General features: G+C 41.9%; 1 protein-coding gene across 2 annotated transcripts; it reads left to right on the top strand.

Annotated features, from left to right (window-relative positions):
* The first annotated feature begins 913 nt into the window (after nt 1-913).
* FAM161A (FAM161 centrosomal protein A) lies at nt 914-20,743 on the top strand. 2 transcript variants are annotated; one of them, XM_030557854.1, is made up of 7 exons: nt 914-1,067; nt 8,732-8,979; nt 11,448-12,623; nt 13,014-13,181; nt 15,100-15,199; nt 17,997-18,151; nt 19,407-20,743. In XM_030557854.1, the coding sequence occupies exons 1-7, from the start codon at nt 939-941 to the stop codon at nt 19,750-19,752; spliced, it is 2,322 nt and encodes a 773-aa protein (XP_030413714.1). In that variant the 5' UTR covers nt 914-938; the 3' UTR covers nt 19,753-20,743. The 2 variants fall into 2 exon arrangements, with proteins under 2 accessions (XP_030413714.1, XP_030413716.1); XM_030557856.1 differs by lacking the exon at nt 13,014-13,181.
* Nucleotides 20,744-23,049: the final 2,306 nt, after the last annotated feature.

Genomic DNA, 23,049 nt, shown 5'->3' with positions numbered 1-23,049 from the left:
GGATACCGGGCTAGATGAACCATTGGTCTCACCCACTATGTCCATCCTTATGTAAGAGTTAAAATAATTTAAAATGTACTATTTTTTGTGCACTTCATTTATTTTGCAAAACCGCCTATGGCCTCACCTGGACCCTTCGATCATCCTCACCTTGTGGGAATCGGGACCTGTACAATGCAGCGTTTTCCCATTCACTTTATTTCTTCATGGCCTTGTACAACTTTAAATAATGTGTGAGTCACCCAATATTATTTCCTTAGGATGACTATTTTGACTGTAACAGGTTGACATCACTCCTTTTATTTAATGGTCAGTTATCTATGGTTCCAAAAACATTACATGTAGACACATCTGAGCTTGGGAATTGGGTCCCAAGGAGAAAGATGTGCTCCTTGGAGTGAGAGGTTTGACAGCTTCCACAAGTAGGTACTACTAGGACTCTAAGACAAACATGTGGCCCATGGGCCAGATGCACTCTGCCTGGTGGGTTTGCAGCCTGCTTGACATATGCAGATTGAGCAGAATCTCCGGGAGCCCTACTGCACTGAATGCTAGTACTTGGATGGGACGGGAGACCGCCTGGGCATTCCCAGGGCTGCAGACAGCCTTCCTGGGAACAGCCAGAGAATGGGGGAGCAGCGGTTACTAGGCATGCTCAGCTCTCAGAGGGACTTGACAGCCACCCCGGCAACACTGGGCAGGGCAGGCGCCCCCGGGGATCCCCTTCCGCCTGCTCTGGGGGTGGGGGAGGGGGCTTCCCGTCGTGCCCCGGGTAAACTGTGGAGGGGGAGGAGTTGCAGTTCAGGGCTCCGACCCGGGCAGGTTTGTCCCAATGGAGGCGCCGTAGCGTCCCGGGTAACGGGTGTAGCTGGTAACTAAGCCCGGCGCTGGGGGGAGGAGGCGGCGGCGGCGGTCGAGCCTGACCCGGCCCGGGGGCCATGGACGCGGCGCACCGAGCTGCGCTCCTCACCGCCTCCTGCCTCAGGACACCCGTGAACCCGCGCACCAGGGCGCCGCTGGCTCTGTACGAGCGGGAGAGGCGCCCGCCGGCCGCGGCGGAACAGCAGGTACTGCGGGGGCTCGGCTGTGTGCTGGGAGCCTGCGGGGCCCCTCTCCGCCCGGGGGCCGGCTCGGCAGCGCTGGCACTGGCTGTCTCCTGGCCCTCTGGTCCCTGCGGTGGGGACAGGGAGATCCCGCTCGCCTCTGCCTTGTGTGGGGACCCTCCCCCCCCCTGAGCTAACAAGAGTTACTGCGCCCCTGGGCGAAGCGCGCCAGGGCAGAGGCCCGCTGTAGGATGGGTTCTGTACAGCGCCGAGCATATCACTGGGGCTCAGCAGCTAACCTGGGAGTGCAAAGCTGCACAGCCTGTCTGTGAGCATCTGGCCACTACTAACACTTCCTGTATCTTCACGTATCTGTTGTGTAAGGGAGGCGATGCATTAGAAAACGTGGAAGTGCTGTCATTCAGACCAGCAGGTAATAACCTCTTCGTGGCTCTGATGCTGTGCTTTATGATGTTTCATCAACTCCCGTGGAGGCATACAGACCTGCTAGGAAGACCAGAGTTTAGTGTAGAGATGGCTGCTCTTTGTCATAGAATTTTAAGGCCAGAAAGGGTCACCAGATCATCTGATCTGACCACCAGTGTATCACAGGCCACCAGTGCCACCCTGCATGCTAAACCCCACAACCAAAATTAGGCTAAGGTATTTCAGCTTTCAGGCAAGGCAGAGAATAGGAGGAACCAAGTTACACTAATGCCTGAGGCCCCTGGAATGGCAGGAAATTGATTGAAAGCTGTACACAGATGATCCTGTCAGGAAACTTACATCCCATGCTGCAGAGGAAGTTGAAAGTTCCCCAAGGCCACTGCCAGTCTGGTCACTTGACCCCCAATATGTTGCTATAACATTCTCTTGGCAACTGTAATAATACTAAGGAACAAAACACTGGAGGGGAAAGGATTTATATTTTAAGTAGGGCAAGATGATCTTCTGAAGATTAGCCTCTGGATTAATGGTGTATTTTTAATGCTGTCCTCAAGTGAGGTTTTAAAACCAAAAGTAATGTAAGTTTTGTCTCTTAGTTTTAAAGTATTTTCCTATCTGGTATGAGAAGTAATTTCTTCTATATAATGACAGCTACATTCCCAATCTACTTTTTAAAAACAAAATGCTATGAGAACTGTAAGAGATGATAAAGAGATTATCGATGAGAAGAAAGGAAGGATTTCTCCTGTAAGAAATGGGTTTTAAAGATGGGTAGGAAGTGGGATATGGTTCCAAGTTTAGGGAAAAGATGTTGAAAGGTATGAAGGCAAGAATGGAGGCAAAGCTTTAAAGCAACAGGACATGTGGATATTGAGAGGTAGAAATAGGAGTAGATGACCTTGAATTTGATGCACTAACACACTAGACACTAATGGAAGGGGTTCAAGGATATAGAGTAAAAAGGAATCCTACAAAAATGGAGACAAATTACTAAGGATGAGTACAAAAGAATAGTATGAACAAGTAGGCACAAAATCAGAAAGGCTAAGGCACAAAATGAGGTACACCTAGCAATTGACATAAAAGAGGTTCTATAAATATGTTAGGAGCAAGAGAAAGACAATGGAAAGTGTAGGTTTGCTATTTGGGGGGGAATAGAGGTAGTAATGGATGATATCATTAAAAAGCTTAATGAACCAGATATATAACACAATTTATTAATATTAACGAGAGGAAAGGAATGCAAGCAAAAATAGGAAAAGAACAGTTTAAAGAATATTTAGATAAGTTAAACGTATTCAAGTGAGCATGGCCTGATGAAATTCATCTTAGGGTGCTTAAGGAACTAGCTGAAGCAGACTCGAAAACGTTAATGGTTATCTTTGAGAACTCATGGAGGACAGCTGAGTCTCAGATGACTGAAGGGAAAACATATCCCATATCTTTAAAAAGGGGAACAAAGAGGAATTATACACCAGTCAGCCTAACTTTGATAGCTGGAAAGATACTGGAACAAATTATTAAACATCAATTTGTAAGCATGCAGAGGATAATGGAGTAATAAATAATAGCATGGATAAACATGGATTTGTCAAGTAAATCACGCTAAACCAATCTAATCTTTTCCTTTGATAGGGTTACTGGAAGGGGAGGAAGCTGTAGATGTGATATATCTTGATTTTAGTAAGGCTTTTGATACTGTCCAACATGATATTCTTATAGGCAGATTAGGGAAATAGTATTAAATTACTATAAGGGTGAGTGTGTAACTGGTTGAAAGACCATACTCAAAGAGTAGTTATCAGTGGTTTGCTGTCAAACTGGGAGAGTGTATCTAGGGGTCTGTCCTGTGTCCTGTATTGTTGAATATTTTCATTAATGACTTGCATAATGGAATGGAGAGTATGTTTATGAAATCTGAGAATGACACCAAACTGGGAGGGCTTGCAAGCACTTTGGAGGACAGGATTAGAATTCAAAATGATCTTGATAATTAGAGACTTGGTGTGAAAGCAACATCATAAAGTTCAATGAAGACAAGTGCAAAGTACTAAACTTAGGAAAGAAAAATCAAATCCTCAAATACATAATGAGGAGTAACTGGCTAGGCAGGAATAGTGCTGAAAAGAATCTGGGGTTACAGTGGATCACAAATTGAATGAGTCAACAAGGTGATGCAGTTGCGAAGAAGGCTACTATCATTCTGGGGTGTATTAACAGGAATGTCATATGTAAGACCAAGGACAATAGGAGATCTTTGTCCTGCTCCACTTAGCACTGGTGAGGCTTCATCTGGAGTATTGTGTCCAGTTCTGGGTGCCACCCTTAGGAAAGATGTGGCTAAATTGGAGTGAGTCTAGGGGAGAGCCACAAAAATGATAAAATGTTTAGAAAACCTGGCCTGTAAGGAAAGATTAAAAACCACCAGGCAAGAAGACTGAGAGGGGACCTGATAAATCTTCAGCTATGTTTAATGACTGTTATAAAGAGGACTGTGTTCAATTGTTTTCCATGTCTGCTGTAAGTGGGACAAGAATTAAAGGGCTTAATCTGCAGCAAGGGAGATTTAGATTAGATGTTAAGAAAAACTTTCTAACTACAAGGATAGTTAGACACTGGAATAGGCTTCCACAGGAGGTTGTAGAGCCCTTGTCATTGGAGGTTTTTAAGAATAGGTTGGACAAACTCTTATGAGGGATGGTCTAGGTTGACTTGGTCCTGCCTCAGAAATGGGGACTGGACTAGATGGCCTCTTGAGGGTCCCTTCCAGCCCTACGTTTCCATGCTTCTGTGACTGATGAACTGAGTGACTTCAGCTGAAATGTTCTGGATGGATTAAAAGAGGAATAATGCAAGTTCCTAGGTAGAGAACAATGCAGAAGAGAAGGGGAAATGGGAAATAAATTCAAGGACAGAAGATAGAAAGAAATTGACTAGAGTTGACCATGGAGGAGGAGAAAAGCTTTAGAAAGAAGGAAGAGAATCAACTTAGTGGAGGATGTTGGTGTAGTCCAACTCCTCAGATTTTCTCCCAGTGGCATTAGGCATTACAGGAGCAAGTGTGGAAACAGTAAATGCAGGTAGACAGCCAAGTTTGAGAATGAGGGAGATGAACAGGATGGTGAAAGAAGATCAAAGGAATCAAGAGTAGAGGAGATGACGAAGCTGCAGGGAGTTTGGAGGAAGAAGAAAAGAGAGGGCCAAGAGTAGCGGAGAAGTCAGACAAGTTTCCTGAAGATCAGAGAAAGCATGAAAGATAAAACAAGGAGGCATCTGAATGTGTGGTATTGGAGTGGTCAGAAACAGGGAATTCTGACAGAGATTTCTAGGACAAGTTGCTAGGAAGTAGGACGAGTTGTTGTTGATTAATGGGAGGCATTAAGAGAGCAGGCATTAAGCTGTTTCCAGGCTGGTAGCGATTTCTCTGTTAATTCAAAGAAAAATGTTTGTCCTTTTTTGTATTGATGCAGATTATGAACTCTTACAATTTGCATTTGACTGTTTCTTCTTAAGAAATCCTTATAGCTCGCTCTTCTAGTCAAGCAGTGTATTGTGCCTGTGACTCTACCTAACAGCACACCTTCACTGAATCACAAAAAAAGGCAACCATGTGAACTGTGGAGAGCAGAGAAGTGAAGTGTAAATTAAAAAACAAAAAGACACAGTTCAGCAGGGAACCTTGGACAAACATTCTGTGCCACTCACAGCCCCTCCCTTCCCCCCCAAATGCCTCAGCTGTTTCCATAGCAGGCAGCTTAGCAAACCTTGTCTACTGTGCCCAGCTGTCTTGGACCAACAAACCACTTCAGTTGTAGGCCCATCAAATGGCAGCCTTGTACCCGAAGCTCCAAACGATGCTCTGTTGAGTCAGCAACGTTGTACAATGGTTCATTCATCACTGATTAAAATCAGGCAAGCCAAATGCCAAAAATCATCCAGAGTTCCCTTGCAAAAGGATAGGTTCATGTAGAGTTAATTTTAATAGCCAAGTTGTGTGCATTGCCATAGTGGCTGATTAACTTGTCCTTTATATTTACAATAAATACAGACTTTGAAGCAAGTGTTTCTAAAAATCTGTTATTGACAGCGTAGTAAGCACACAATGTGGTATCTCCTAATTTAGAATAACAGTTGCCAGATGGCAGTACTGCATCACTTGTGCCCACATAAATCTCTTAATGAGCTTTTTTTTTACACAGAAGTGTCTGAAGAGAGGATTTAGGAGTTGATATGCAACTCAGTGGAAAATAATGTAGTATCCTTCCATAGATCCAAAGCTGAGATCACCATCGTTTGTATACTCAAGGTCAAAAGAAACAAAGATACCAGCAAGTAGTAGAATATTAAGCAGTATTTATGCTTGGTCTTTCATGGGCAATCTCTATCTGGACACCTTGCAGCTTCACTTCCTTGTGACTGTATAGTTTGTGTCAAGTCGTTTGTACTGTATGAAACTTGAAATAGAATGTTGGGATGAAAACTTAACTAAAAATATAGCCAAACAAGAATTTTCAGTTAGAATTTAAGATTCTATAAAAACCAGTCAAACAACCAAACAAAAAAAAACCAAACCCACCTAAACTTAGGACTTGTGGATAGAACTCTAAAGTGCTTTACAAAGCAAAGTAAATGTGATTCCCATTTCATAGATGAAGAAACAAATGGGTCCTTTAACTTTAAAATGGATCATTGAAAATAATTGCAGAAAACATTTTTAAAATATATACACTACCCTGTTTTTACTGGACATCTTTCTCCAACTTCCTACAACCTTAAAGTGTTATGGATAACGTGATTATCTGGACCTAAGTAGTTGTTGGCAAAAGAACATGTAAACTGATAGTCTAGTGTAGGCCCCACCATTCCAAAAGTTGATCTCCATAATATGATGTTAAAATGGGGATTTAAATCTTTTCGTGTCAGATGGCTATTTATTTTCAAAATGCTTGTGGTAATAGAAAGTAAGGCTCCTCATGCATTGTTTAGTCTTTTTGCATTTATTTTTATACCAGATGAATTCTTGTTTAAAACAAAAACAAAACAAAAAACCCTATTGTGTTTATACAGCAGTATCCAGAAGGTGAATAGGCTGAGGGAACTGGGATTATTTAGTCTGCAGAAGAGAAGAGTGAGGGGGGATTTGATAGCTGCTTTCAAATACTTGAAAGGGGGTTCCAAAGAGGATGGATCTAGACTGTTCTCAGTGGTATCAGATGACAGAACAAGGAGTAATGGTCTCAAGTTGCAGTGGGAGAGGTTCAGGTTGGATATTAGGAAAAACATTTTCACTACGAGGGTGGTGAAGCACTGGAATGGGTTACCTAGGGAGGTGGTGGAATCTCCATCCTTAGAGGTTTTTAAGGTCAGGCATGACAAATCCCTGGCTGGGATGATTTAGTTGGGGATTGGTCCTGCTTTGACTAGATGACCTCCTGAGGTCCCTTCCAACCCTGATATTCTATGAAAAAATTACTGGTAAGTGTAATTTTGACTTTTCTGAAATATATACACGCAGAGTCTGACTGCTATTGACCTCACTTCAAAACACGTACATTTTTTCCTTTTCCCTGATCAATGTCACTTAATAGTTAGCTAATATTAATACGGTATTTTCAGTACTGTCTGCCAGCAGCGACTCTAAAGAGTTTAATGGTGACTACAGTTCTTCCAGGCTTCTTCATTTTATGTTAGGCCTGCTTTTTGCCCATCTCTGTCTGAAACACACAGCCCGTCTATGCTATCTAGAGAAATGGTGTTGGCATCTTTATCTCAGAACTATGGTCAATGACTTTTTCTGACTAGAAAAGAGCCAGAATTGTTTCCTGGGCTAGTGCAGAGAAGATTTAACCATGTAACATCTTGTTTTAATAAAATGTGCTATTGTCATAAACAGATAGCTAAGGGTTAATGTCTCTTTCACCTGAAGCACCTGACCAGAGGACCAATCAGGAAACCAGATTTTTTCAACTTTGGGTGGAGGGAATTTTGTGTCTGAGGTCTTTGTTTTCTGTCTGCCTGCTTTCTCTGAGCTTTGGAGAAGTAGTCTCTGCTTTCTAATCTTCTGTTCCTAAGTGTAAGGACAAAGAGATCAGATAGTAAATTATATGGTTTCTTTTCTTTGGTATTTGCATGAATATAAGTGCTGGAGTGCTTTGATTTGTATTCTTTTTGAATAAGGCTGTTTATTTTCTTTTAAGCAATCGACCCTGTATTTTGTCACCTTAATACAGAGAGACCATTTGGATGTATTTTTTCTTCCTTTTTATATAAAGCTTTCTTTTTGAGACCTGTTGGAGTTTTCTTTTCTGGGAAATTTCAGGGAAATTGAGTCTGTACTCACCAGGGAATTGGTGGGAGGAAGAAATCAGGGGGAGATCTGTGTGTGTTGGATTTGCTAGCCTGATTTTGCATTCCCTCTGGGTGAAGAGGAAAGTGCTTTTGTTTCCAGGACTGGGAACGGAGAGGGGGAGTCACTCTATTTGGATTCACAGAGCTTGTGTCTGTGTATCTCTCCAGGAGCACCTGGAGGGGGGAAGGGAAAAAGAATTATTTCCCTTTGTTGTGAGACTCAAGGGATTTGGGTCTTGGGGTCCCCAGGGAAATTTTTCAGGGGGACCAGAGTGCCCCAAAACACTCTAAATTTTTGGGTGGTGGCAGCAAGTACCAGGTCCAAGCTGGTAGCTAAGCTTGGAGGTTTTCATGCTAACCCCCATATTTTGGACGCTAAGGTCCAAATCTGGGACTAAAGTTATGACAGCTATAGATTAGGATTCAAAATATTTTCAAGGGGGAGGAAAGATGAGGAAGCTATACAAAAGCTACTGACTGCATAACTCTTTTGGGACAACATTTCACAGCACTCAGCATATGATTCGGGGGGATGTAGTGATAAGAGGCTATTTAGGCACAAAAGTTAGAAGCTGTTCCTCACTTTGGGGGAAGTAAAATAATAAAAAAAAATAAAAAATATACCTATCTCATAGAGCTGGAAGGGACCCCAAAAGGTCATCTTGTCCAGGCACCTGCCTTCACTAGCAGGGCCAAGTACTGATTTTGCCCCAGATCCCTAAATTGCCCCCTCAAGGATTAAACTCACAACCCTGGGTTTGCAGGCCAACGTTTAAACCATTGAGCTGTGTCTCTTGAGTAATGCAGCACCTGTTACCTAAGCAAACTGCTTGCTGGTCACTAACTCTTTTTTTATGTTTAGAAGGAAAATAATACAATTCCTTATTTTTTAGGATGAGTTTGACTTGGACTGTAATACTGAGAGACAGCAAAGCCCGACTCTAAGTGGGGACTGTGAGGACTGGATAGATTTTCCCAAAATGTGCCACTCAAATCAGGAATATTACTTGAAGCTGGAAGAGCTGAAGAATGCCCACCTGGAGACAATGGCAAAACTGGAAAACATGTATCAGAATAAACTGCATTTGAAAGGAGTACAGCCCCTGGACAATAAGGATGCTGCTCCTAGTTTGTGTTACAGGTAAGTGTAATAATTATCTCCGCTTCTGTATTGCTTTTAATCTGAGTCATAGAGTTCATGGCCAGAAGGGACTACCAGCTCATTTAGTCTGATCTCCTGTATATGCCAGGCCACTAATACCACCCAGACACCTTCACACTACGAGCAACAACCAGAATTAGACCAAAGTATTACAATCCTCAGAAGATTAAAGTATTGTGAGCCACAGGCAAAGAACAGGGGGGACTAAGGTGCACCAGTGCCCAAAGTCCCTGTAATGGCAGGGATCTGGTTAAGTGAGAAACACACCCAGATGACCTCAAAGCACGTTGGAAATATTAATGAACACTTCACTCTTTTGAAGCAGGGAAGTATTACTATGCTCATTCCACATGTGGATTTCAGGCACAGAAAATCTAATGACCTAATTTTCAAAGGTGCTGAATACCCTTAGCTTCCATTGAATTTTGAAAATCAAGGTATAAGTGACTCCCTCAAGGCCATGCAGTAAGAGTGACAGATCATCATTCATCCAAAGATCTTAAAACACTTTGCAAGTATTAAGTAAGCCTCACAACTTCCTTTAGCAGGGTAGACATTATCCCTATTCTATAGATGAGGACCTGAGGTTAAAGTGACTTGTCCAAGGGCACACAGTGAATACTGACTCCCATTCCTCTGTCTAGCCATCATGTTTCTCCCCCAATTCTGTCTCTTAGGAAACAAGAACCAAATTCTATCAAACATTATTCTTGGCTTTCAAGTGATATCCCTTCTCTATTTGCAAGCACAGCCATATGTTATATTAATCTTGACTATTTAAACCACATGCAGGCTCTGGATGGAGGACTTGTTTGTTTTACAGCAGTGGTACCCCAAATTTTCAGGATAGCAACCTTCTTAACCTCTGTCCAGCTACCCTTCCCTCTCCCCCACCCCTCCGGCTGGAAGAGGGGGCCGCAACTCCTGGGGAAGGGGTGGGAAGGGTTGTAGATGTGGTAAGGGGGCCAGGGCTAGGGGATGGATCCATGGCCAGGTCTGGAAACAGAACCACAGGTGGGCTTCAGTAGGAGCCAGCTGCTGGGCCCGCAGCCAGGTGCAGAGCTGTGCTGAGGCTGGGGGTGGGGCCAGGAGCTGAAACTGTGGCTGGGGATGGGCCTGGAGGAGAGTTAGGGGTGGGGCTGGGTGGCACTCACTCCCTGCCCTCCACCCCACTGAACACTGTTCCCCCTCACCCCATCCCCGCTATTAACAATGCTGTTTACAGTATCTCTTCTATAATACATTTTGGAATGAAATATTGCCTGTGGCCGGTATACAATGTGAAAAGAAACTTGCTACTTTGTTAAAACAGTTCAATATAGACTTATAGTGCTTGGCTAAAACACTCTTCTCTAGAACCATGTCTTCTGCTGTGGCAAAAACTGACTAAAATGGATGCCCCTTATTTGGGATTCTTATAGAGTAGATAGACCCAAAATCTTGTAATAAAATGATCTTCTGATTGTTGTAGATCACTAGTAAATATCTTAATGACCCTAGTCCTAAGCAGTTTTCAATATATAGTAAAAGCTGTGTTACCCGGCACTTTACCAGCCAGAAAGCTCTATAAACCAGCATTTCTGATCTTCATTGAAAGTCTGGTTTATAGTCTGGTTAGCGCAGGGCTGGCAGGCTCCCTACCTGGCTCCGCGTGGCTCCCTGCAGCGGCGACATGTCCCTGCTGCCCCTAGGTGGAGGAAGGGCCACGGAGGCTCCATGTGTTGCCCTCGCCTCGAGCGCTGGCTCCACAGCTCCCATTGGCCGGGAACTGTGGCCAATGGGAGCTGCGGGGGGCAGCGCCTGCAGGTGAAGGCAGCACACAGAGCCACCTAGCCGCGCCTCCACCTAGAAGCAGCCAGGACGTGTTACCGCTCACGGGGAGCCGTCCAAGGTGAGCACTGCCCACATCCGGCACCTGAACCCGCTGCCCTGAGTCCCCTCCCATACCCAAACTCTCTCCCAGAGCCTGCACCCTGCACCTCCTCCTGTGCCCCAGCTCTGAGCCTCCTCCTGCACCCAAACTTCCTCCCTCTTAGTTAATTGGAATTTTTGACTTAGCGGCCCCCACATTCACCCAATGTGCCAGATAACAAAGCTTTTACTGTATTTGAACAGCCCCAGCCAGAGATGATGCATCTGATTATTGTTGTTGATCTTAAAACAGGCTTCTCCTTTTTAAACACTAATTGTAGTAGTGTCTTAATGCCTCAGCTAGGTCAGGGCCTGTTGTGCTAGGTGCTGTACACGCACATAGTAAATACAAGTTTCTGTCCATCCCATGCTGCCCAGCCTCCACACTCTTGCAAAAAGTGGAGTAATGCTGCTTGCCATCTTTGGTAAAGTGCCTTGCAATTTACAGATGGGAAAAAGAGTGGAATGATTTATTGTTGGCTTTTGTCTCAAGATGAAACCTGTTATACCCAAAACTTTTTTTTTTCCTTTTTTAGATCAATATGGGATAAGAGCTCATTTCGGCCTCTGAATTTGCATAAATCTTTTTCTGAGCCTGACTTAAATGATCTATCCTATTCAAGTTTATCTGATGGGTCTGATGCAGAATTAGAGTTGGAAGAAAAAAATGGTAGTGAAACTGAGTCACTGACATTTGCTAAGGAGCAGATCGAAAAAATGTGGGATGGGTTTTCTGTGGAGGACTATGTCTATCACACTAAACGTAGCTTACCAAATTCACCAACATTCAGAATGATGGGAAAGAAGCAGAAAGAGTGGTCACCAAAGGTCACTGTGCCTAAGCCTTTCCAGATGACTATTCGAGAAGCTAAGAAAAAACAACAGAATGTCAAATCAAAGTCACAGATAGAAATGGAAAATAGTTTATTGAAGAAACAACTAGAGGAAGAAGCAGAGTGTCAAAAGAAATTCAGAGCCAATCCTGTGCCTGCTTCTGTCTTCCTTCCGCTCTATCATGAAATAATGGAAAGAAATGAAGAACGCAGGAAGTTTGTGAAAGAGAGAAGCAAAGATATTCTTTTAGCCTCTCAGAGACCATTTCAGTTTATCAAGAGGGAGGAGCAAAGGAAAGAAATTAGGGAAATGCAATTAAAAGACCTTTCATTGCCTGAAAAAAAACCAAAATTATTCCAAGCAAAACCTGTCCCTAAATCTGTTTACAATCCAGCCATTAATGATAAGTTAAAAGAAGAAGAGCTCTATAGAAAAATTAGGATCCAAATGAGAGCTGAAGAGTTGTTACGTAATTCTTCTCTTCCCAACAGCAGACTGGCTAGTAGAACTATCAATAAACAGAGGAAACAAAAAGAAGAACTGGAGCATAAACCAAGGCTCAAATCTAGGGTTCCAGACTTTGAAACACTGCACCAGAAATTCCAGAATAGGCTCCTAAAACAGAAACACGTGAAACACATCACAGTTTGTGAACCCTTCAATCTTCGTACTCCACGTATCCCATCCAACAAAGGGAAAATTCTGCAGGACATTCAAGCAGATGAAGAAACATTAAAAGAAGCACGCTGGCCATATGCCTCCCCAAGATGTAAACCTCGAACGAGGTGTTCAAGTGCAAATTCATTTCCCTTGGGACCTGAGGAATCTAAAACTCCAAGAATCACAGAGTCTACCAAAAGACGAATACAAGCTATAAGGTGAATAGTTCTGTAGTATGTTACATACAGTACTAGTTACTTTATAAATTCTTGAGAAAACAGACTGCTAGTTTATGCCACCAAATATTTAATTCCATATTTTTTTCATTACTGCTAGTTATTATTTTCATCTTTTGATGATGTTTTCTAACTGCTGTAATACACTTTCTTTTCCCATACCGACATTTTGAGGAAAAGTACTATAACAGCCTATTGGTTCCCAATATATAACTGAAGCCCCCACTTCTCAAATGAAACATAAATATTCCCTTGTCTTGTCCCACCCTTGTTTCCTCCCTCCTCTTCTCTGTTGAATTGCCTTTCACAGAGCCTTCCTTATGTTCTCTCTAGATTAAAATTAATTCAGTCTTAGTTTATTTTTCCACTCAGGAAATCACTTGAGGAAAAGAGAAAGCTGGAAGAAGAGCAAAAAAGGATCAGAGCAAAGCAGAAACAAAGAGTGAAAAAACTGCAAAAACTTATAACAACTCGGGCTGAGGCCAATGACCCACATCAGAGCCTAGCTCGGATGTCTAAATCCAAATTAAAAATAATCAGGTATTCTGCTATATCTCCAAAATCCTGAACCTCTAGATGCAAGTTGTATGTTAAACATACAATCCAGTAGCAATATAATGTTAATTTAACTATTCATGTATTGTCAAAAATTCTAGCTAGAAAAGGGTATGAACAAATACAATATTTTGATCAATCGGGAATTGAGAACTAGTGGCCCTTTTGATGAATTCAGGTTTATATGCAGTTCCTTAAATTGTTATACCACAAATAACAAGGCAGGCTTGTTTTTAAACCTGCATATAATCTGAAGAGGGAAATAAGAGTTCTCGCTAATAAACACAGTTAAATTAACTTGTAGCTAGTACAGTTCCAGCTTGAACTCCACTCTTACAACTTTCTTATTGCCAAGGAAAAAGACAACCATGTTTTCTCTTTATTCTTTAAAATTTAACTTATATTTATGTTTTTATACACCTCTACCCCGATGTAACATGACCCGATGTAACACGAATTCAGATATAACGCTGTAAAACAGCGCACCAGGAGGGCGGGGTGCTCCTTCCGGCGGATCAAAGCAAGTTTGATATAACACGGTTTCACCTATAACGCGAGAAGATTTTTTTGGCTCCTGAGGACAGTGTTATATCGAGGTAGAGGTGTATTAGGTGTCTTCTGCTTCCTGACTGCTGAGCAAATATCTTTTTTTACTCTGATTTGGGAGTCAAATCTAATGAGAGCAGGAAGTGGGGCAGATGTATTACATGGCTCTGGTATCTGTATCCATAGCTTAACAGGAGGCGCATGGGACTCAGGAATCAGGCATGGGGGAGGCAGCAGTTGTGTTACTCTGTAGAGCAGGCATAGGAGAGTGGGCAGCGACAAGGCCAGAGACCTTTTTCTAATGGATTGTGAATCAGAGTACTGCGGGGGGGGAAGGGTCCTTATTAAAGGTGCTATAACTTAGTGGTTAGAGGATAGGACTGGGACTCAGTAGAGGTAGATTCTAGTCCAAAGCTGCTGCGTGACCTTGGGCATGTCACTTTTAATTCTAGGTTTTGGTTTCCCCTTCTGTAAAATGGTGAACAGTTTTTTCTTGCAGAGTTAATGAATGAATATTCATTAATATTTGCAGTGTACTTTGAGATTGTTGCACATCTTTAGTCATCCATGCTAAGTATTATTATTATTACTATTACTATTACATGGAGGAGATGATAGCAGCATTAACAGGTGGTTGTTTATACAGTTCTGTAGATACACAGGATGCTTTAAAAATGACGTGAAAGATGTCTGCTCTGCAACTAAGAATGGAAGGCAGCTAGACTTTTTCTGTTTTTGAAAGATAAATTACAATGTTAAGCCCAAAACAAAAAAGAAAGATGTGGGACTCTCAGTAGTTGAAACATTTGGTAAGAGATTTGAACACTTCTTGAAGTACCAATCTTCCATGGTATAGTCTAACTTCCCCAGCTCCTCCAAAAGCCTCCATCTCTTAACTTTTCTTAGAAAAACAATTGTATGGGATTGCTATCAAAATGGGAATGCAGCAATTAAGGGAAGTTCAATATAAGTTGAAAATCCTAAAATGTATGAAGTGTGCACAAGTTACGGCCCTGAAGTTATGCTTTTAAACTCACTTGTAAGGACACCTACCTGTTTTTCCAAATTTACTACATCAAAAAACATTAAATGTTCTTTAGTTTTCCCACTGTCAAAGGTACATTGTTGCTGTGGTAAAAGAACTTGAGGCAATTAACCTGGCACGTAACCAATGTAAAATACATAAATGTTGACTTTAAAAACAACAGCACGATGTTCTGTCTGTCACAAGCAATGTAATTTGCAGTTACTCTAGGAAATTGCATCTTGTAGCATAGTGGTCTTTCTGCTACCACTTCTCTAAATAATAACTAAAGACAATCCATTTAATTTCTGTGTCATGCTATATTTATAATAGGAATCATGAGAAGCAAAGAATGCAAGAGTATCTGCGGGAGCGGGAAGAAATGGAAGAAAGAGTAAAGCAGAGGCCATTGCTTTTGGAAAGAGCCACTCAGGTTGTCTTCTTACCTTGCTCTCACTCATTAATTAAACCCATCTCCGAATATTGCCTAATCGATGCCAGTGTCAGTGCTGAATATTGTTTAGAGGATGTCTGAAAACTTTTGTAGGCAGGCATATCAACTCCCCTCTGACTATAAAACTCTGCCTGGTATCTGTCCCCATGAAAATAAAATTATATAACCATGCGTTGCAGCCCAACACTCTCTGCTGCCTGCCTGCTTAGAGGAGTTTGGGCCATCTTCCAAATATACATTTTTCCTCTCCGTTTTGGATTGCATGTGAGGTGAAGAAGGGATACTGTGTAACTAAACTGTAATTATGACTTAATTATTTTTCCCACAAACACATAACACGCTTTGCACTTAACCTGCACATGAATGTGAATGCTGAATATTCGGTAATGGGACCGAGGTTGTAACTAAGGTTTTGCATTATTAATGTGATGTATAGTGATTTCCTTCTCTTGAAGGCAGAAGGATTTCTCTGTGGCAGGGCAGAGTTTGTCAATGTCAATGAAAATGAGCTGTATGGCCATTAGGTCACAGTTAAGAGGTATCTTGTAAATTGGCATTTCCTTGCCTTTAAGGGTTTGTGTCTTGGGAAGATGTCTCACTAACAACACTTTATTTAAAAGGAAAAAGTGTTTACCCATAGACTGGAGTTGAGGTGTGTGTGTCTGTGGAGTGATGGCTCTTTGTTTGCCTTTGAACATTGTGATGCATTGTGAGGCATGTAAGTTGAGGTTGATGTGTTGAGGTGTATCTAGGCTTAACTGATTTCCTGGATTTTTAATGATCACATAGGAAATGCACATGAACAACTTTATCTCTAAGTTGATTAAGGGGGTTGTTGATTAAGGGTCCTGTCCCAGAACTAACTGAGGTCTAACTGAAGTCTATTTACTGCTCAATAGCTTTCCCTTGCCATGAACAACTTGTGAAACAGACCTGACCGTCATTAGAACAAATAAATGTATTATGCTGGAGGCATCACAGTAAGAGCGAGCCAACAGTACTGATAGGATGTTTCATAAGGTTTGTTTGAAGGGAAGCTACTACTATTAAAACTAATAATACAAATATGCAACAATTAAATGATTGATTGGGACTTAAATAAATCTCTGGAGGCCTGAAGAAGCTATGAGCATGGGGGCTTTTTCCACTTGTATGAACTAAAGCCTATTTTCCTCACTCCTATCTCACCATACAGATAAACTCCATCCTAATAGATTATGGTCCAGCCTAAATGGCACGAGGATTTGACTTACTTATATTTACCACACTCAAGCCTCTGTCCCAAATGGAATTGTCATTGGCTAGTGGTGTTGCTCTGTCCTTTGTGGAGTGTGTGAGTAATACTGCCAAACGAGTTCAGAATATAATGGTGCTTGATAATTTAATCCTGTTTGTAATGTTACCCCATAACCCTACAGTACATTACAGAACATTCGCAGTGTATTCTTGACACTGAGGAGCAAATCCTGCATCTCTGCCCCATTTATGAAGGCATGAAAAATTCCAAATACAGCAGAAACAGCATGTTTCTGTTGCAAAGAGGGTTAGGCAGCAGAGGTTCCTCACAGCTATGGAATATGTTATATTGTTATATACACCTCTACCCCGATATAATGCGACCCAATATAACATGAATTCGGATATAACGCGGTAAAGCAGTGCTCTGGGGGCAGGGCTGCAAACTCTGGCGGATCAAAGCAAGTTCAATATAACATGGTTGCATCTATAACGCAGTAAGATTTTTTGGCTCCCAAGGACAGCGTTATATCGAGGTAGAGGGATGGGTGTGTGTGTGTGTGTGTGTGTGTGTGTGTGTGTGTGTGTGTGTGTGTGTGTGTGTATATATATATATATATATATATATATAAAAATTATATAATATATTAATTATATATATATATAAAAAAAATAAAATATGCTATGTTACAACAGGAGAAAGATATATGTGGGCATATTGAGGGTGTGGGTCCATGCACAGCACACTTCAACAGGGTCACAAACCCACAGAGATAGCAGTAGGTGATATCTTTCAATGAGGCCTGTCTGGGCCATTGCCTTGGGCTATCTATGCATGTGGGTTGGAAGGGAAGACTCTATCCTACCCAACCTCTGTGCCCTTCCCCTGGGCAAAGCCCTCTTACACAGGCTTTACTTGCAGGATTGCAGCTCTGTGAACTTTTCAATAGAACTCTAAAAGAAATTCTGCCATTTCATATTCATACGGAGTATCACACTGAATTTAAGGGGATTACGATGGCGTAGGGCAGTGTCCTCAACCAGGGATATGCGTACCACTGGGGGTACTCAGAGGTCTTCCAGGGGGTACATCACTTCATCTAGATATTTGCCTACTTTTACAACAGGCTATATAAAAAGCACTAGCAAAGTCAGTACAAACTAAAATTTCATACAGACAATGACTTGTTTATACTGCTCTATAACTTACCATACACTGAAATGTAAATACAATATTTCTATTCAAATTAATTTATAATTATATGGTAAAAATGAGAAAGTAAACAATATTTCAGTAATAGTGTACTGTGACACTTGGATTTTTATGTCTGATTTTGAAAGCAAGTAGTTCCTAAGTGTAGTTTTAAGTGAGGTGAAACTTGGGATACACAGGACAAATCAGACTCCTGAAAGCGGTACAGTAATCTGGAAATGTTGAGAGCAACTGGCATAAGGTACTATGCAACCTAATTTAGGGTATTGGAATCTGGCCCTTAATAATACATTAATTTTTAGAATGCTGTAATTTTTTTTTATATAGAAGAATGCCAGAATAGCAGCAGAAAAGCATTACTCTGATATATTGAGAGAACTGGGGATTTGTGAGGACTTCCTTTCAAAAAAACGTCAAACTGCTAAATTGCTGGACCAGTCCAATGCTAAAGGCTTTGGAAGCTGCACTGAAGACAGAGAAAGGTAATAGTTACCAGTGGTTTGTTGTGGCGGTTACACACCTAGTAATAGCAAGTTTTGTTTTAGTTTTAGAAGACAAAATTATTTGTATTTTGGAGGTAACTATTTGGCTGCATATAGTTCTCATTTTAACAGTGTCAGTGTTTCTATAAAAAGTGTAATTCACAAAACACAATGAAAATGATACGCTCACGCAGAAAATTTGTAATACAATATCCTCTTAAATATTTTAACACAGGGTATATAACTCAATGCACATTTTAAAAAAAATACATTGCTTTTTCTCCCCATTTAAGTTTTATTTCTGAACCTTTGCCAGAAATCCTGCCAGGCTGCTAGGGAGAGGGGTTGTTTTATTTTTTTTTTTTTGGTAGAATATTGTTGGGGTGTTTTGTATAAAAATAAATATTTTGAAAATGTTAACTTTTTCAAATGTTCATTACATGCTTGGATAAAATATATTTCTTTGCCAACTCTGCACAGCTGTTCCTGAAATTTGGGGGGCTGTGCAGGACAGCCAGGTCTATAATGTGTCCTACATTGCCACTATTGAGATCCAGGGACCGTTGTTTCCTGCAGGATGGGGACACAGACAGCATGGGGGGGGAACACTGCAGCTGCTCTGCAGTGTAGAGAGAGGAGTCCTTCTTCCTCATTGTTAGAGCCCCTGAAATTCTTATATTTTATAGCTTTTTGTTTTAGTTTTCAAGAGTTTAATGTTTTCTTTTTATCCACATCAGAGGGACAGGGAGGGAAGGGGTGGAAATCCTGGGGGGGTTGGGTTCCGCCTCTAGGAATGGGGCTGCAGAATGTGAGCCCACCCCATAGTAGCGGCTCCTGTCCTGTGAAGCTGGGCCCAGCTCCCCCTCCCAGCATTGCGACCTGGTGTACAAGGTCGCAGCGCGGCTCAGATTTGGCCTGGCTGCCTCTTTGTCAGGAGGCATGGCCAGGCCAAATTTGTATGAGTGGTGCTGCAACCTCGTGTACCAGGTTGCAACTTCCAGAGCAGGCAGCTGGGCCCAACCTCATGGGACAGGAGTTGCTGCTGCAGAGCGAGTTTGTTTCTATTCCATGTTGTCTTGCTTTTGTGAAAAATAGGGGGCTCTACTCATAATAAATACCTCCCCCCCGAGAGATTATGACTCTTACTGGTAGGATTTGGGCCAGATTACTGGAGAGTTTTATTCCTTTAAAACTGATCTTTAAAAAATCCCCCTCCCCCCCCAAGATCAATAAATGCAAATCTTCATTTTTGTAGTCTTAATGAAGATAAAGTTCAAGAAAGAGAATCCTGTGATGGGAAGAAAGCACATCCTCACTATGACCTATCCTGTGGGGAGGCGGAAGAGGAGAAAGCGAGCTCAGAGTCTGACCAATCCTGTGAGGAGGAGGAAGAGGAGGAGGCAAGCTCAGAGTCTGACCAATCCTATGAGGAGGAGGAAGAGGAGGAGGCAAGCTCAGAGTCTCACCAATCCTGTGAAGAGGAGGAAGAGGAGAAGGCAAGCTCTCAGTCTGATGATGATGATGAGGGTGTTGTGGAATGTGGGGAGGATAAGTATGAAGATGGTTTAGAAGAAAAACTTAGTAATGCTGAAGCTAACTGAAAGGAAGGAAGGCAGACTTACTTCTCTTACTGCCTTGGAGCTCAACACACATTTTACTGCTGGCAATGGGTATACTAAAGAAAAACCTGACTCTTGGTGCTATGGGCATTTTGAACTGCATACGTGTAGGTCTTGTGTGAATTTCCATTTGTCCGCATAATATAACTTCTAATGCTGAATTTGCTTTTTTTTCCAGTAAGAAAACATTATCATTACTCATTTCCATTAGCAGTTGCACTTGCCAGTATATGCTTTATTCTACACTTTCATTGCATGAGCGCATTTCTCTGTTCAGAAATACTAACCACGGTTTAAAACTCACTTCTTCCATTCCTGTTGGCTAATACTTAGGCTTTTACATTTCCAGCTCTTTGCCTTCATCCTGACAAAATAGGGTGGGAAGCAGTCATCAGGAAGGAGAAACAGTGGCATTACTCTATAAGCAAAGATCTTAGAGCAACATTACCTCTCATTTCAGTACTTCTAGGATCTGCTCGGTTTTAACCAGCCCTGAATACATTTTCCCATTATGGCAGTGGAAATTTGGGTGTAACTCTCATTAAGGATGATGATGGGAATTACTTGTGTAAATCCTCTGGCCATCATTGGCCAAGTGGTAGCCAGGGACACCAAAGTGCCAACTTACTATGCAGTTGGACTGTCCTTGCAACTGCTTAATGAATGCTCCTTTTAATATTATTTATTAATAGCACCCCGCATACTAAGGGTCTTGGGACACTGAACAGGATAACAAAACCATGACTAACATACAATAAACACATACAGAGCCCCTCATTAAACTTCTATGGGATTTTGTAATGCTAAAAGAAGGGAGGGGGAACGAATTTGTAGCATGAACTTCAGAAGCATTATTTGTATTTTTGTTATACTGTGGATTATGTATTAGAACAAATGTCTAATCCAGGGGTAGGCAACCTATGGCACTTGTGCCGAAGGTGGCACGCGAGCTGATTTTCAGTGGCACTCAGACTGCCCAGGTCCTGGCCACCGGTCCAGGGGGGCTCTGCATTTTAATTTAATTTTAAATTAAGCTTCCTAAACATTTTAAAAACCTTATTTACTTTACATACAATAGTTTAGTTATATATTATAGACTTAGAGAAAGAGACCTTCTAAAAACGATAAAAATGTATTACTGGCACACGAAACCTTAAATCAGAGTGAATAAATGAAGACTCGGAGACCACTTCTGAAAGGTTGCCCAACCCCTGGTCTAATCAAAGCTCCAAAATTGCGTTCTCTGTATGATATCTTTAATCTCTTTTAAGAACCATTCCAAGATCACGTGAAATAATTCATTATAATGTAATAATGCAGATTAAAACTAATGTTCGTTAGTTTCTTTATTGAGATAGTTAACAGATGGTGTAAATCAAGAAATTATTACATGTGTGAAAAATACAACACTTGCAGCTGTATTTAATTATTTTTTTTTGAGTGAATAGTAGAAAAGGGGTTTAGTAAACTTAAGTAGTCTTTCTCCTTGTATTTGCTACTCAGCCCATCAGCGTTCTTAGGCTACTCCTGAAATAAGAACCCAAATGAAAACATGAATGCTTCATATGGAAAGCAAATTCTAGTTCCCTCTCCTATTCTGTGCCTGGCCTTCCTACTGTTCTCAGTCATTGCCAACGTAGGGACGGAAAAGAGAAATATATCTCCATAATAATAAGCAGCTGCTGAAGAGCTTCAAATGATAGTTTGCAAGCTAAATAAAGGATGATGCAAAATATCTACACACAGCGCATACATCCAAAACATCTTGGGTAACTGGCACATATTAGTAAGTTGCATTTTTGTCTGAATACTGAATTAAAAGTGGTTTCAGATGCTTTTGTAATCAAGTATTAGGGTTTTATTTTCCTTTTTTCTAACAAATTTTGCAATACTGTTAGATTATTTCTTATTTGGTTAGATCTGCATCAGAAGACTTTCACTAACATTTGAATTCAGATGAAGTATATATAATTGTCATGTTTCTGACAACTGAAATTTAAGCACAGATGTGTTAAATTTTGAAAAGTTAATTTTAATACTTGAACTTTTTTTTTTAAATAAAATATTCCTTTGAAGTGTATATGTGTAAATGTAGTAATATAAAATAAACGTATGTTAATATCTGACAATGAAGTCACAGACAGTTTAAAATCTCTAATTAGGCTGAGAAATGTTACGCTGCTGATTTGTTTGGGTTTTTAAATTAATTTGTTCATCCTTCCATAATCAGAACAAGATTTTTCAGCTTCAGTCCTTTCTTTGCTAATATTGGAGGCAGTAGTGAAGGTCGGTGTTGCTGATGCACATTGTTAATGCAGAGTTGTTTGCACATCACGAGCTGGGATTTTTGTGTTGCTGTATTCTTAGTATGGAAAGCTGATGGATTTTTACAATGTGATGCTACTCAGAAAGTGACTGTAAAATGGCACTTTCTTCGACTGCTTCCATTCCATGCTAGGTGTGCGCATGCCACAGGCACTGGTGCTGGAGACATTTTCTCTCAGTAGTATCTGTTGGGCCATCTCTAGCGCCCCCTGGAGTCACACGCATATGTGCTGGTATATGCTGTGTTGGGCCACTTGTCCTCCCCCAAGCCAGTGATGGCACCACTGACTCCGCCCAGAGCGCCTAGTCCAGTTTGGGACCCACCACCAACTCCTGCAGCCAGCCGCAGGACCAGATATTTTCTGGTTCCTTCAACCCCGGAGGCTTTCCAAGCAGCAAAGGACACGCTGTCTCCTCCAGTCCTGCCAACTCTGCAAGGACCCCCGTAAACCAAGACGGCAAAAGATAGGGGAGAGGAAGGAGCATCGAGCTCCTTCCTGGCACCAGCCACCTAGGCACCTTCTAGGGACAAGCCCTGCATGATCCTGACACAATGATCATCAATCTGCTGCCGGTCCCCGGATCCCTGACACCGCCTGGAGGCAGAAGCAGGTACTGCTCCTCTTCACAGTCCGAAGAGGAATCTTTTTGTCCACTCAGAACCTACACTCCACCGGACCTTGATACCGATGCAATGGCTGTACTGGAACCCTTGGGAGCTTCCTCTGGTACTGGCCCGCCTTCCCACCACTCATACTCAAAAAGACAGGCTATTGGTCCTTCCCGTTCAGCACTGGACCCTGACTCTGGTACTGACCCCACTGCCGATGTCCAGAAGGTGGCCTCAATGGATGTGGTGGAAGCAGAGGAAGAGGAGGGAGCCCCTCCTCCAGGGTGAGCCTCCTCCTCATCTATTCAGATGGGGCGGTTGCAGGACCTAGTAGCCTGCTCCCT

Source organism: Gopherus evgoodei, chromosome 3 (assembly GCF_007399415.2).
Source record: "Gopherus evgoodei ecotype Sinaloan lineage chromosome 3, rGopEvg1_v1.p, whole genome shotgun sequence".
NCBI classification, from domain to species: domain Eukaryota; kingdom Metazoa; phylum Chordata; order Testudines; family Testudinidae; genus Gopherus; species Gopherus evgoodei.
Note: the sequence above shows the minus strand (reverse complement) of the source record. Positions and strands in the feature narration are given on the sequence as shown.

What these genes read in the sequence shown, in the direction of transcription:
- FAM161A (XM_030557854.1), top strand. Translation starts at nt 939, where the DNA reads ATGGACGCGGCGCACCGAGCTGCGCTCCTCACCGCCTCCTGCCTCAGG. An exon ending in TCCAAATTAAAAATAATCAG is followed by an intron (nt 13,182 to 15,099) that starts GTATTCTGCTAT and finishes TATTTATAATAG; the next exon opens with GAATCATGAGAAGCAAAGAA. An exon ending in TGCACTGAAGACAGAGAAAG is followed by an intron (nt 18,152 to 19,406) that starts GTAATAGTTACC and finishes TCATTTTTGTAG; the next exon opens with TCTTAATGAAGATAAAGTTC.